The sequence below is a fragment of the Hoplias malabaricus genome, chromosome 9 (genome assembly GCF_029633855.1).
Source record: "Hoplias malabaricus isolate fHopMal1 chromosome 9, fHopMal1.hap1, whole genome shotgun sequence".
Taxonomy (NCBI): domain Eukaryota; kingdom Metazoa; phylum Chordata; class Actinopteri; order Characiformes; family Erythrinidae; genus Hoplias; species Hoplias malabaricus.
In genome coordinates this window covers 1,085,396-1,101,646 of record NC_089808.1, presented here as the reverse complement: position 1 = coordinate 1,101,646, position 16,251 = coordinate 1,085,396, and the positions used below count along the sequence as shown (strand labels likewise).

The 16,251-nt window shown below is 43.0% G+C and overlaps 1 protein-coding gene across 3 annotated transcripts in view; it reads left to right on the top strand.

The window, feature by feature from the left end:
* svep1 (sushi, von Willebrand factor type A, EGF and pentraxin domain containing 1) overlaps window positions 1–16,251 on the top strand; it is a 46,728-nt gene that overhangs the window by 25,261 nt on the left and 5,216 nt on the right. The window contains exons 24-35 of one of the 3 annotated variants that reach the window (XM_066681218.1): window positions 397–564; window positions 734–1,406; window positions 1,821–4,549; window positions 4,645–4,873; window positions 5,147–5,302; window positions 7,125–7,188; window positions 7,934–8,107; window positions 8,200–8,376; window positions 8,970–9,149; window positions 12,275–12,445; window positions 13,104–13,199; window positions 15,739–15,834. In XM_066681218.1, coding sequence (XP_066537315.1) covers window positions 397–564; window positions 734–1,406; window positions 1,821–4,549; window positions 4,645–4,873; window positions 5,147–5,302; window positions 7,125–7,188; window positions 7,934–8,107; window positions 8,200–8,376; window positions 8,970–9,149; window positions 12,275–12,445; window positions 13,104–13,199; window positions 15,739–15,834 — 4,913 coding nt within the window. Of the gene's footprint in view, window positions 1–396; window positions 565–733; window positions 1,407–1,820; window positions 4,550–4,644; window positions 4,874–5,146; window positions 5,303–7,124; window positions 7,189–7,933; window positions 8,120–8,199; window positions 8,377–8,969; window positions 9,150–12,274; window positions 12,446–13,103; window positions 13,200–15,738; window positions 15,835–16,251 lie in introns of all 3 variants that reach the window. The other 2 variants (XM_066681217.1, XM_066681219.1) reach the window with 2 other exon arrangements.

The window sequence follows — 16,251 nt, the reverse complement described above, 5'->3', positions numbered from 1 at the left end:
TGTTGGTCTGTTGGTCTGGTCTTGTGTGTAGATGTTGGTTCCTGTTTGTGTCTTACTCATATCTACAACGGTTCACGGCTCTTTCCTGTCTGTTCTTGTCCTAGTTTGTTCCTGTCTAGTCCTGTTCAGTTTAATCTAGTTTGGTTTCTGTCCTAGTTTGTTTTGTTACTAAAAGATTCCTTCCGTGTATGTCCGCCTCCTCACCTTCCCTGCGCAGCTGTGACCAAAAAAAAAATAATAATAATATGTTACTTTTATATATGGCCTTTCACGTACCCAAGGGCGATTTACAGTTGAGAAGGGGAATATAAAAAGAACGTAAATATCTTTAAAGTAATATGATTTTGAAGAATAGCATGTGTCACAGATTTCACATGGAGACATGTGCCTGTGAAGATTACAGGGATCAGAGAAGCTGCAATGTGAGGCGTCTGGAGAATGGACATCCCCTGTTCCTGTCTGTGCCAGAGTCAACTGTGGAGAGCCCCCTCCCTTGAAGGATGCTGTGATAAAGGGAGACAATTTCACTCTGGACAGTCGGGTCCAGTACATCTGCAGAGAGGGGTAATTGTTCTACACAGTAAAAACATGGTTATTTATAAGATATATCAGTATATACAGGTCTGTAAAACATGTCAGTGTTCAATATTGGAAATTGCATGTTTTGATTTGATCACATTTTTATGATACCTGTACTGAATGGAAATAAGTGTTTTGTGTTTGCCACATACAGATTCACACTACTTGGTGCTGAAACCCAGGTGTGCCTGTCAAGTGGAGAATGGAGCCATGACTCTGCACAGTGTGTGCCTCGGCAGTGTGGCTCACCGCCACCTGTTGACCATGCCTTGTCTGATGCTGGACACCAACTCTTTGGGGACACGGCGATCTACTTCTGTGATGATGGATACACCATTGGCAACAACTCCAAGCTGTTCTGCAATGCAGAGGGTGTTTGGGCACCACCAGATGGTTTTGGCATCCCACATTGCATTGCCAATTTTTGCCAACGTCCTCCGGATCTACCTCATGCCATTCTAGACTCTATCAATAAGCCCAAATATGCCAGTAACACAGAAGTCAGCTACAAATGTGAGGAAGGCTTTGTGCTCAATACTACAGCAACCCTGAAATGCTTAATGGGAGGAGAGTGGTCACCATCACCTTTGGATGTTGGATGCATGCCAGTCAGATGCTCCAAGCCAGAGAGCATTGAGAGGGGTTATGTCAGCGGAACCAACTACAGCTTTGGAGCTGTAGTTGCATATACCTGTGATAAGGGCTACTACATTCGAGGGGAGAAGAGGAGAACTTGTAAGGCTAATGGAGAGTGGGGTGGAGTTTTACCTATGTGCCAACCAATTTCTTGCTCAAGTCCACCTCGTTTGATCAATGGGCACATACAGGTAATAATGTTTTTTCATGATTTGCAGATATTTATGCTGAAATGTGTTCATGGCAATTGTCTAAATGGAACCGGGAATGGAACCGCGTTCAAAATGATTCTTAGGTCCAAGGAGAAATCAGAGGAATAAAGACAGAGTCAGGCATTCTCTCCAATCTCTAGTTTATTCATACATTTGCTGCAGTATATATAGGACCCTTTTCACATACACCAACTGTCATATTTACCATTCCGTTACTTTTACATCTTTTCTTATCGCCCAAAACAAGACACTCCACTAATTATGCCATACATCTTTCTGTTATTAACTGCTATCTTTCTTTATGTGCAAATGCATAGTTTTTAGTAGATTATACCATATTATAAACATATGGTAATTGAAGTTTCTGTAAACAATCTTCCAACTTATTTCCAGGACCCCTTGAAGAAGGTCAACTATGTTTACAGCAGTAAGGTGACATATGCTTGCAATGCTGGGTATCGCCTGATTGGGAAGCCTGAGCGCATCTGCATGGCCAACAAGCAGTGGTCCAATAGTGATCCCCCTGTTTGTGTGCTTTTGACCTGTGCCACACCCCCTGATGTCAAACATGGACGCTACAGTGGCTCCAGATTTGAGGTGGGAAGCAAAGTGGAGTATGTCTGTGATGAGGGCTATGAAATAGCTGGAGATGCAGTATGGACATGTTTGAAGTTTGGCAAGTGGGACAAGAGCAAAGCCCCTCTCTGTTCTCCTGTTCAGTGTCCAGAGCCACCTTTGGAAGAGAATCATCTAGTTCTGCAAAGCCTGGATTCAGACTCAGGCACTGTGGAGCTTTCCTGTGAGGATGGTTATGTGCTCCATGGGGCAAGGACTCTTCGATGTACCCCATCCCAAGAATGGAATGATTCCTTCCCAGTCTGCAAGCAGGTATCTTGTGGACCAGCCCCAGAAGTTTCTTTTGGTGATCCATCACAAGGATCTTCTTATTTTGGAAGTGTGATCACCTACTCCTGCATGGTTGGATTTATCCTTTGGAAAGAAGCTTCTGTTAGTTGCCAAGCAGATGGAAGTTGGAGTACCCCATATCCTGAATGCATTCCTGTGGAGTGCCCACATCCTGAGGAAATACCAAATGGTATAGTGGATGTACAGGGACTAATGTATCTTAGCACTGCCCTGTATAGTTGCAAGCCTGGATATGATCTAGTGGGTAACTCAACAGTGTTATGTGGTCATAATGGCCTTTGGATTGGGGGGGTACCTGCTTGTCACCCCATTGAGTGCCCACCACCTAAGGATATCCCCAATGGCTCTGCTAAGTACTCTCGATTACAGTTTAGTCGGTCTGTTACTTACTCTTGTCAGAGAGGATTCAGACTAGAAGGATCAGAGACTTTAACATGCCTTGAGAGTGGTAAATGGGACAAAGAAGTACCATCTTGTCAACAAATCTACTGCTCACCGCCTAAACCCATCGAAAACGGCTTTGTTGAGGGCAGAGACCATAAGTTTGGTGTTACCATATTTTACAGCTGCTTCCCAGGCTTCTTGCTTGTAGGCCAGAACCACCTTACTTGTGAGGAACATGGTTGGTCAAGTTCAGTGCCCGCATGCATTGCAGCAGACTGTGGCCTTCCTCCACACATTGACTTTGGGGATTACTTTAAAATCCAAGACCCATCTGCTGAGATATCTGGAGAAGACAGCAAAAGAGCAGGCCAGCCTTCACCAGCAGACACCAACTTTTTTCATGGAACTATGGTTCGGTATCACTGTCACGCCGGTTACGATGTAATGGGTGGGGTTGTGTTAGTTTGCCAAGAGGATGGCGCTTGGAATGGGACAGCTCCTGTTTGTGTACCTGCTGAATGTGAGACTCCACCTAACCCTGAAAATGGATTAGCAATAGTAACAGACACTGCACTCGGCAGCTTAGTGGAATACAGCTGTAAAGAAGGCTATGAGGTAGAAGGTCAAACTGTGCGACAGTGCATCTCTGGACGCCAGTGGAGTGATGAAGCGCCGCACTGCATTCCTGTCAGCTGTGGCGACCCAGGTGGTATTGCAAATGGGGAAGTGGTGGGAACGTCCTTCCAGTTCCAGGCCGTGATTCACTACGAGTGCCATGCTGGATTTGTCTTGGAAGGATTTGAGACCAGAACATGCCAGATGGATGGTAAATGGGATGGAAATGCCCCATTGTGTAGGCCAGTGTCTTGTGGACCTCCTGTGGTCCCGAGTGATGTGTTAGTGAATGGGGACAGTTACATCTTCGGCAAGCGCTTGCTCTTCAGCTGCAACCCTGGGTTCATCCTGCATGGAGCACTTACTTGTGTTTGCTTAGATGATGGCAGCTGGAGCGAAAGTGCTCCTAAGTGCCTTCCTGCTGACTGTGGTCGACCCCCTATCATTAAGAATGGTCACGTCGTAGGAACAAATTATGGTTATAATGGCAAAGTAAATTATGAATGCAATGTAGGCTATATCTTAATAGGAAATCCCACGCTTGTCTGTAGAGGTGATGGACTGTGGGATTATCCTCCACCACGATGTGACGTAGTTACATGCGACCCTCCTGAGGACATAAGTCATGCCTTTTTGAATGGCTCAACCTTTAACTTTGAAGATGTAGTGGAGTATGTTTGTTTCCCTGGTTATGAGATAGTCGGCAGTCCATTTTTACGCTGCGCAGCAGATGGAGCCTGGCTTGGCGAAGTACCAGAATGTCGACCATGCATGTGCAATCCACCAGTGCTGAAGTTTGGCGCTGTGCTTGGTCGAGATCACACCTGTGGAGCCAGTGTTTGGTTCCGATGTGATGATGGCTATAAAACTCTTGGCCCCACAGAGGCAGTGTGTGACGAAGGTGGAGTGTGGAGTCCAGGGGTGCCCATCTGTAGCAGGGGGAGATGTTCCACCCCTCCTCCAACGGTCACAAATGCTGTTGTTATAGGCAGCCCTGCTTTACTTGATACAGTCACCTATGGATGCCGACCAGGTTATGTTTTACAAGGACATGAAAACCTTTCCTGTGGAAAATTTGGTTTTTGGGGAGTACCCAATCTACATTGTGATCCCGTGTCCTGTGGAGAGCCTCCTTCAGTTCCAAATGCAGTGATCATAAACTCTACCTTCACCTATGGCAGCAAGACTCAGTACAGGTAATTTTACAAGTCAAAATTTAATGACAATTCACTGGTTGCTATTACTTCTTCTCTATAGGCTTTGACTTTATAGTTATTTTCCTTTGTTCTAGGTGTGCAGAAGGATATAAACTGGCCACACAAACAGACACAATCATTTGTCAGAGTGACGGTACTTGGTCTAAACATATCGTAAAGTGCCATGCAATACCATGCAGTGTGCCCACCAACCTTACCAATGTTGTGGTGGCAGGGGCACAGTTCATACCTGTAGGACACATTGTATCTATCACCTGCAAGCCTGGATTTTATCTTGAGGGCCCAGGACTATCTGAATGTGGAGTATGACTTGACTTTTTTCTGTGTACCCTTGGTATTACATATTACTTAATATGTAGTAATATCAATCTACTTAGTCTTGTGAGAAACCGTAGTCTTATAGTAAGTGTATATGAAATATGTGGAGATGTTGCTCTATTGTTTTTTTTATATTGGCATATTTAAGGTGGTCCTATATGTCAAATGAATAAGTTTATATGCTTATTAACTCTTTTCAGTGACAATATGGTGGATATAATAGATAATTTGTGTATTTATTATTACATATTGGTCCAGCTTTTTGGCAGGTGGTCTCCCTCGTTCTCTTCCAATTCATGTGTGCCTGTCATCTGCGAGAAGCCCCCTCCCATTCTCCATGGTAATATTGAAGGCAAGAGCTACAATTATGGGGACATGATTATGTACTCGTGCTTGCCAGGGTTTGAACTACAGGTACGTTTAAATTCGTTACACTAGACCTAACCTAACTGTGAGTTTTTACACAAAATGAAGATTTGCCCTGGAATTTCACATGAAACCAATTTCACTGGTCTGAAATGCACAGACGAACATTCTGGGTTGATGCCAGTATTCAGAATTTTAGACAGCATACACCGATCAACCTCCACTGCCCTGTTGTCTCTGTTTCTTTGCATACTTTTTGGCACCTTTATTCCTGTTCTTCAATGGTCAGACCCCACAGGACCACCACAAAGCATGTGATATTTGGGAGGTAGATTATTCTCAGCGCTGCAGTGACATTGTTGTGGTGGTGATGTGTTAATGTGTGTTGTGCTGGTATGGGTGGATCAGACACAGCAGTGCTGCTGGTATTTTTAAACACTTTCCACACTATTAAAAACACCTACCTTATTGGTTCACCTTGTAGATGTAAAGTCAGAGACAGTAGCTCACCTTCAGTGTTGTTGCTAGGCTAAGAATCAAAAATATCCAGCCAATAGTGTCCTGTGGGCAGTGTCCAGCGTCCAAATGCACTGAAACATAATTGGTCAAATTTGCTGTCTGATGGGCGGCACGGTGGCACAGCAGGTAGATGTCGCAGTCACACAGCTCCAGGGACCTGGAGGTTGTGGGTTCGATTTCCGCTCCGGGTGACTGTCTGTGAGGAGTTGGTGTGTTCTCCCCGTGTCCGCGTGGGTTTCCTCCGGGTGCTCCGGTTTCCTCCCACAGTCCAAAAACACACGTTGGTAGGTTGATTGGCGACTCAAAAAAGTGTCTGTAGGTGTGAGTGTGTGAGTGAATGTGTGTGTATGTGTGTCTGTGTTGCCCTGTGAAGGACTGACCCCCCCTCCAGGGTGTATTCCCGCCTTGTGCCCAATGATTCCAGGTAGGCTCTGGACCCACTGCGACCCTGAACTGGAAAAGCAGTTACAGATAATGAATGAATGAATGAATGAATGCTGTCTGATGACAACTGTATTGTGTACTAGTGATGGGAATTTCGGCTCTTTTTGGGGAGCCGGCTCTTTTGGCTCGGCTCTTCATAAAGAGTCGACTTTTCGGCTCCTAACTGGCTCTTTGTTTTACCACTTATTTCCACTGGTACAGAACAATATTACCTACATTTTTTTATGACTATGGACAAAATATTATTGTTCAATATTAAAAATAATAAATAGTGTTGCAATGGCCAATTGTTTTTATGGCTGTCTTGTAATAACTCACTGATTGCACTCACACATTCAATTGTGTAAATAACTGGATTTTTATTTGAACACCTTAATAAAAAATCACTTGTAAACTCTGAAATACAGCCAGTGGAAGGTAGGTTTTACAAAATAGTTTATTAAATTAAATAATCATCCATTTCTGGGTAATAAAATAAACAAATAATCTGCAAAGTGCAAAACAGCAGCATTCAACGGCAGTGATTAAAACAACCACAACTGTCAACAAACATTTTCTTCTACTATTTTTTGGAAGGCAGATTGGCATTCAGGAAAACCAAGTGTCTCAGCTTAGAGGGTTGGAACTTGCTTGTTGTTCTCTGATTGGTTGAATTGGAAAAATGGCTCGGTCTTAGACGGGAACCGGCTCTCATCGTTCACTTACAAGAGCCGGCTCTTTGAACCGGTTCGTTCGCGACTGACACATCACAATTGTGTACTAATTATCTGTAGATACCACTATGATTTCAGTATCTTTGTGCATGAAGTAATTGTCTTCTAAGGCGTTCCACTAATCCTACTTCATTCTTTCTTGCTTTAGTTAGGTATACACTTATTTATTGTTGTCTTTTATTTCTCTACCATAGGGTGACAGCGTTCGGATTTGTCAGGGAGACAGGACCTGGAGTGGGAATAAACCTATATGTGTTGGTGAGCATGTGTCATATGATCACTTTCCAAACATAAATTGTTTCATTGTGCGCTGCGGTGCAACAGTCTTTTTAAAATTTTGCATAGTTGTCATTTACATTTTGTTGTTTACACACTCACTCACACATACACACTCTCTCACACACACACACCCATAAACACAAACACTGATCAGCCATAGCAATAGCACAACTTCCTTGTTTCTGTCCAATCTCTCAGGATCACCAACCATACAGGAGTACCTTGTAGTCCTACAATTGCAGTCTGTAGTTTATCTGTTGCTCTGCATACATTCTTTGCAACCTGTTCTGCAATGGTCAGGGCCCCCAGAGAACCACCACAGAGCAGCTATCGTTTGGGTAGTGGACCATTCTCCACATTCTCCAGTGTTGTGCTGTTACGAGTGGATCAGACACAGCAGTGCTGCTGGAGTTTTTAAAGCCCTCAGTGTCATTGCTGGACTGAGAACAATCCACAACCTAAATCATACCTGTTCTGTGGGGGTCCTGCAGGGGGTCCTGACCATGAAAGTGGGGCAAACAAAGTATGCAGAGCAATAGATGGACTACAATCTGTAACCATAGAACTTCAAAGTGCTCCAATATGGTGAGTGGCAGTAAGAAAATGGACAGTAAATGTATAAGCAAGGTGGTGGACATAATGTTAAAGCTGATCTGTATGGTTGATTTTTGTTTAAAGCCACATTGTTTAATTTAATCTTTCATTTATTATTTCTCATTTTCAGAGGTTTCATGTGGTCCTCCACCCTTTGTGGAGAATGCAGTTTCAGTTGCAACGGGTGAGACATATGAGAGTAATATCACATATTTCTGTGACCTGGGGCTGGAGCTGATTGGTTCACAGAACCTCACCTGTCAGGCTGACGGAAAATGGAGCTCTCCTGCACCAACCTGCAAGGGTAAAAATGCTGGTAATAGATTTGTTGCATGGTTTAAAAGGTATTACAGTTTGTGTTACGACACTGAAAAAGATCCCCTCATTTACTCATAGCCCCTGAAGGCTGTGCAAGACCTGACAGGATATTAAATGGGAAGTTGCAAGAACAGAGTCTGGCCAGTGGGAAAGCTTATGAGTTTCTCTGCGATAAGGGCTACGTTCTGCAGGGGGAGTCTCTCGTTGTTTGCACTGGAAATGACTCGTGGAGCTCACCTTTTCCTGTCTGTACACGTAAGACCAATTCATGTCACCCTTAAGCCATCCACTAGCAATCATCCACAGCATTCACAAAAGCAACTAATCTAACCAAGATATTGGGCCTTACACATCGTGTTAAATTTTTTCCAATATGTTTTCATTGAGCTTTTTGGGGATGATGAATTTACGTAGTATCTATAGATAGAGATAATCGGTAGATATATTTTCTGTAGATTACAGATGGACAAGATGCCTATACTGTGTTTTAGTGTAGGTTACTTGTATTACTTTACTTACAAATTTAAAAGAATTTATTAAACATTTCAGATTCTTTTGTTCAAAACCCTCTTTCTTTTGAAGACTTTCTTTGAAGCAATCTTTGTGGTTTTTGTAACTATTTTTGTGAAATTTTAGCTATTTTTTAGACATCCCCAGTCAGAAATCACATCAGTTCTTGCTAACAAAACCTTCTGAATACAGTGGGAACATACAGGGTTGGGACTTTAACACTGTGCAGATATGCTGTCTGTATTGTGTTTAAGTGGAAATGTGTTACATAATTCAAATAGTTGTTGTTGAGAAATTGAATATTAAAAATTATGAATATAACTTTCCTTTATCCACAGCCAAAACATGCCCTCCTCCATTAGGCAGGACAAGGAACACCACAGCGTTCCTGGTGGGTCAGACAGTATCAGTTAGGTGTCCAAAAGGTCAGCATGTCAAAGGGCAAAAAGGCAAAAGCATTGCTACCATTACCTGCAGAAGTGACCAGACTTGGAGTCCAATCAGTACAGTCTGTGAGAGTGAGTAAGCTCCATATCTCAGCACTATTATTACCAAACAGCCACCGACAGTGTGTTCAGCCAGCTTTTGCTATATTATATGAATGTGGGTGAATGTATGTCCAGGGATAAAGTCAATGCCACATCGGTTCTCTTTAGAAATATACCATATATATATATATATATATATATATATATATATATATATATATATCAGTGGCGATTGCTCTAAGACTGCAAGGGAAGCTCAGCTTCCCCCTAAATGTAAAAAAATAAGTGATCAAATATATACTGTTGTGTACATGTCACTGAATAAATATGCACTACAACGCGCTCAACTTTTGTTCAGAATCAGCTTCTTATCACTGGTAAAGATGCAGCTTTCTTCTCAATCATTCCCGCAGCTTCACAGTGCTTTAAACAGTGAGGACACTGAGCGTCCACAGAGTTCAATAGCGAAGCAGCGAAACGAGGCGAGTCATTGGATAAATGCTGGGCTTTGTCCCGCCCATCGGACGCTCAGCGTCTCTGGGGGTCTATGGGGCAGTGGGCCGGCCTCAGCTTCTGCATGATGATTGGATGATCTGTCTGAGGCTGAATCCCTTTTTGATTGACAGCGAAATGAGCGAATCAGCGATCCTTTGGTGTAAAGATCCGTGGGAGCACAGGCGGACACACTTCACATGGGTCAAGGCCATTTAAGCAGCCTAGCTCTGCTGGCCATTGAGAGGACACTAGTCAAGTCCCTGGAAAAGACGCCTTGTTGGTACGACAGGGTCACAGATCATTTTCTTAAAAAGGAACGGAGGGTAGAATTTACGTATAAATAAACCGACACATTTTATGATGTAGGCGGAAATTGAGCTTCCCCTCCTTGAAACACCAGCATCCGCCACTGATATATATATGTATATTGTGTGTGTGTGTGTGTGTGTGTAAGATGATTTTTTTTCAGCAAAATGATTATAAATTAAAATTAGTCATGCTGTCCCTAAAACAGTGTGTATGTGTTGTATTATGAGCTGTGTTGTGAAAAACCAAATGTGGAAGGAAATGTGGTTAGTAAATAGGGTGCAAACATCTTCACTTCCTTTGCATAACATTTTCATATAGGTATGCAATACATTTACCCAGTAGAAGCATGTTTTTTACCTTTGCTGTGATGTGTAGTTGTTGCTATTTTGTGAACATAACCTGCTGCAAAACTGCAGTCAATCTACTAGGTTTGGTACTATTATTTGTACAGCATGTGCAAACTTCAGCATACTAACAAACGTTGTACAACTAGATCAAGTCGCCACAAAGCAGTTGAACAAACTAAATTACCAGAATACTTCACTTAAAAAGAAGGAAAAATAACAAGAATAATACATGACTTATGCAAATATGCAGAACACCATATTGACATGTTCTGCTTTACATGGGTCAAGTGGTCCTAGATTTTATTTGTTTATAAATCATTTGTCATGAATATTTCTTGTTTTTTTTGGTGAAGTATTTTTTCCACTTTGTCTGAGTACACCACACACCCTTCACTATCACCACCCTTCAGATGAGAGGGAAACACAATCCAAATATGTAGACTCCTCTAATGAATATCTTGCTTTCTCCACCAAGACTATAAAACGAAATAAAAGGAGTACACATGAGTTACATAGAACAAAACCCTCAAAATAATGAAAGAAAGAAATCATTAAAAGTACATAATGCAATATTTATAAATTATAAATTTATTTAATATTTTTCATGATTTATTAAAAACATTAACGAATTAGATGAAAAGTATAAACTGCCCTTAAATGGGACATTTATTACATTCAAGCCCATCTGTGTTTCACGTAATGTACTTGTTTCCCTAATTAAATATATTGATTAGTTATTGTTATTAGTCTTAAAGGAGCAATCTGTAGGATATTTACTGTACTTAGTCATAAAATGTGCACGGTGTGTTGTCATAGATTAAGGAAACGGTCAAAGCTAAAACGCTGCTGTTTCTGACAGCATTGCTGAAGCAGTATATTCTCTTTGAGAAGTGCCCAGTCCAGAGCGGAGCTCATATGATCCCACCCCCCGCCTGTGTCCCGCCCTCTGTCCAATCATTTTACATTCCACCGTGTGGCCATGTTTACAAACAGTGTCTCGCAGCCATGAAATGACCAAGTGAATATATAGTTAATGTTATATTTTACCAGACCTACTAGCGCTAATTTCAGCTCTTAAGGTGGAACAGAGAATTCAAGAACCAAGGACTCGTAAATGGATACGTAAGGTGGAACGAAATGTTTGACAACGAAAATTATGGATAAGATCTGCTTCCTAAACGACATTTATGGTGGAAAGAAAATCACCAGCCTTGTCTAGTTGAAATGTTTCAGCTGGATTTGGACAGTAAAGGCTTGTAAATGCAGGGAAATGGCGGCCGCATGTTCACTTTTTTTTGCGTAAAATATATGTTTTAGTGAAATGATGAACACTTTTCTGTGTAAATATGTTGATTATGGCACATTATTCTTAGCGATTACATTAGGTTCTTAAAGTCGTCTCTTGTTTGTTCGTTCAATTTTCCTCAAACTGGCACCTGCTCAAGCTTCACGTCTGAGGAGGAGGCTGACAGCTCTCTCCACTGTTTTGAAACTGTATCACAGTTCCGATTTTAAACGCTTGGTGTCAGTATTACAGATTGCTCCTTTAATAACATTAAACCTGTAAATAATGATCAGTTAAAACAGTTCTGAACTAGTCTCGACAATTAGCATAATATTGGCTGCAAAAACACAAAACATAACTTCAGTTCTTGCTTTAGCTGCTAGCTCAGGAAATCTCATTTTGATTTTAATATAAAAATCTAAGTGTTTATAAACCTTTATATAGTTATTTTGCCAATCCATGTATTAAATGATCAACATTTACATTCATAGTCCCACAAATTTCTTTCTTTTCAAGACTACTTTTTACAACATTAATTTCTGTGTCCCAGGCTTTACTTTGTATCCCTCCACATATCTCAAACTAAAACATCTCACTAAGAAACAGATATGGGTGTACTGGAAATGATCCAAAAGCCTTTTTTAGGCCTGTTATGACCTACTACAGTCCTGCATGGACATTTCTAACTGCCTGGCCCCATACATCTTGACCCTATACAGGGGTGTCCTGCGGCCCCCCTCTCCACATGGCTAATGGAGTGGTCCGTGGGGCTGTGTTCCAGTTTGGTGATGTGGCAGTGTACTCATGCTTCGTGGGCTACGTCATGGAAGGCATTGGCCGGAGTATGTGCTTGGAGAATGGCACATGGACTCCACCCCCTGTCTGTAGAGGTAGCAGTCCATGCTGAGCCACGCCCTTACGCTTGCTCTTCTTCTATGAGCACCTCTGGCTGTTCTTGTCTTCTCTGTCCTTGTGTTATTAGTCTATTCAGGTACACATACCTTGTACCTCCAAACAATAGGAAACCAGTGAGTGTAGGTATTAGGTAGGGCTCCCAATAATGGCAACCCAGTGTGCCTTCACACAAACACACACACACACAAAGATGTCCTTTTGCCCCACCCCTGTAAGGCAAAGAGTGTTGTATGACACACCAACAATTAATGAAACTTGTTTAACATGTAATTTTACATTATTCACCACACATCTACTTTTAGTATCAGAACTCCAGTCTTTTCTACATTCTGCTCATTCTTATTTCTTTTGCATGTTGAATTTGACAGATGTTAAGCTGTAGCTTGTTTGCTCGTTTGTGTGATCCCTGTTAATGAATAGAGAAACCCTTATCAAGCACGTCTTTTGTGCCGCTGTGTGAATTAATAATTTTGCATATTCCAGCTGAGCACAAGCATAGGTAGGTAATAAACACTTGTTTCTGCCTCTCCTTTAATTTATTTATTTTTTTATTGGTGGTTCAAATTTATGGAAGTAGAACCTGTATAAATAGTGTTTATGAGGGTTTTCTGTCTGTGTTTGTGTATTTTACAGCTGTGTGTTGGCTACAGTGTCAGAATGGAGGTGTGTGTCAGAGGCCGAATATATGCTCTTGCCCTGAAGGCTGGATGGGTCGCCTCTGTGAGGAACGTAAGTTTTTAAATGTCCGGTTTAACGTCACGTAATTGTTGCTCCTGGAATTAAAAGTTGAAACATAATGTAATATTACTTCGTATTCAATCTTAGTTTAATGTTTAGTTTGGCTTTAAATTTGTGCTTGTAGACATGTCAGTCTACAAAAGAATGGGCAAAAAAAAAATGTTTTGTACAATAAAAAACTGTATTTAAAAAGACCCAGACATTAATATTATTTTAGATTTGGCTTTTGATCTCCTGGGCTATGTTTACCTGTTGCTTAGTGTGATTAATATTTACAGTCCTGTTGTGAAATCAATCGTTTCCCACCTATCTCTCTCTCTCTCTCTCACACACACACACACAAACACACACACACACACATTCTGAGCCGAGGGGTGTTTACATTGGTCTCGAGCAGCACTCAGGGCTTCTACTGATATCTCCAGCACACAATATTCATTCATTCATTCATTCATTATCTGTAACCCTTATCCAGTTCAAGGTCGCGGTGGGTCCAGAGCCTACCTGGAATCATTGGGCGCAAGGCAGGAATACACCCTGGAGGGGGCGCCAGTCCTTCACAGGGCAACACACACATTCACTCACACACTCACACCTACGGATACTTTTGAGTCACCAATACACCTACCAACGTGTGTTTTTGGACTGTGGGAGGAAACCGGAGCACCTGGAGGAAACCCACGCAGACACAGAGAGAACACACCACACTACTCATAGACAGTCACCCGGAGGAAACCCATGCAGACACAGGGAGAACACACCACACTCCTCACAGACAGTCACCCGGAGGAAACCCACGCAGACACAGGGAGAACACACCACACTCCTCACAGACAGTCACCCGGAGGAAACCCACGCAGACACAGGGAGAACACACCACACTCCTCACAGACAGTCACCCGGAGGAAACCCACGCAGACACAGAGAGAACACACCACACTCCTCACAGTCAGTCACCCGGAGGAAACCCACACAGACACAGGGAGAACACACCACACTCCTCACAGTCAGTCACCCGGAGGAAACCCACGCAGACACAGGGAGAACACACCACACTCCTCACAGACAGTCACCCGGAGGAAACCCACGCAGACACAGGGAGAACACACCACACTCCTCACAGACAGTCACCCGGAGGAAACCCACGCAGACACAGGGAGAACACACCACACTCCTCACAGACAGTCACCCGGAGGAAACCCACGCAGACACAGGGAGAACACACCACACTCCTCACAGACAGTCACCCGGAGGAAACCCACGCAGACACAGGGAGAACACACCACACTCCTCACAGACAGTCACCCGGAGGAAACCCACGCAGACACAGGGAGAACACACCACACTCCTCACAGTCAGTCACCTGGAGGAAACCCACGCAGACACAGAGAGAACACACCACACTCCTCACAGTCAGTCACCCGGAGGAAACCCACGCAGACACAGAGAGAACACACCACATTCCTCACAGTCAGTCACCCGGAGGAAACCCACACAGACACAGAGAGAACACACCACACTCCTCACAGACAGTCACCTGGAGGAAACCCACGCAGACACAGAGAGAACACACCACACTCCTCACAGACAGTCACCTGGAGGAAACCCACGCAGACACAGAGAGAACACACCACACTCCTCACAGTCAGTCACCCGGAGGAAACCCACGCAGACACAGAGAGAACACACCACATTCCTCACAGTTAGTCACCCGGAGGAAACCCACGCAGACACAGAGAGAACACACCACACTCCTCACAGACAGTCACCCGGAGCGGGAATCGAACCCACAACCTCCAGGTCCCTGGAGCTGTGTGACTGCGACACTAGCTGCGCCCAGCACACAACAGCTTTTATAAAATTTTACAGCTTTTACAGAATTTTATAAAAAGAGTTTTAATTACAAAAGAGAATGTCACTTGGATAAAAATGTGATAGAGGGGAATTACAATTTACTAAAAAGAAAGATATATAGGCAGGAGTCGTATGTTGATCTGCCTCATTGTCTCTCACTGCAGGTCCCACTGAGAGGGGGTGGGGGGTGGAGAGAAAGATACAGAAATAAGGGGGAAAAATGAATGATTATGAAGCTGAGAGGAATTATGTCAGATGCAGCTTTCTAAAAATGGCCCCAGTAAACATTACCCCACTTCCCTTCTTAATTGTAACAGGAACACACACAAAAAATTGTACTGTGGGTGCATTATCATTAACTTGTGGTTTTAGTGCTGTGTTCTTCGTAGATGGCAGGCGGTTTAAATGGTCACACCTTGTCTAAGTATTTCCAATCTCATCACATGTTGGTAACCTGTTTATGTGAGAGCAGAAAGATGTGCTCTGTTCAAGGAACAAATCAAACACCAGAAAATAGAAAGAAACGTTAATTACAAATTATGCAGAAAATGTGAACAGGGGAGAAAAAGAACGTGAAAATGACTTTAAACGATTCTGTCCCTCATGCTTCAGTCCAAGGCTCTTGCAGTAAAATGATGTAAGTCATTCCCCTTGTGTGTGTTTTTTTGTATTACAGCAATCTGCATCCTGCCATGTTTAAATGGAGGACGCTGTGTAGCTCCATACCAGTGTGAGTGTCCAGCAGGTTGGACTGGCACACGCTGCCACACTGGTAAGTATGATGGTGTGTGTGTGTGTATTGTTACGACCCAGTCTAGGGTTGAGCCGTAACAGAATGAGGTGTGTGTTGTGATTGATGTGTGGGGAAATGAAGAACTGAAACAGATGAGAATGTGGATGAAAAGGACACAAAAGGAAACACAGGATAGAGTATATATTCATTCATTCATTCATTCATTATCTGTAACCCTTATCCAGTTCAGGGTCGCGGTGGGTGCAGAGCCTACCTGGAATCATTGGGCGCAAGGTGGGAATACACCCTGGAGGGGGCGCCAGTCCTTCACAGGGCATAGAGTATATATTGTAGATGTGATATTTACACCAGTGAACTTCGGGATGGCCTTATGCCGACAAAAACAACAGACACACCCCTCCTAACTGACCCACAGACAGCTCTAACTTACCTAAG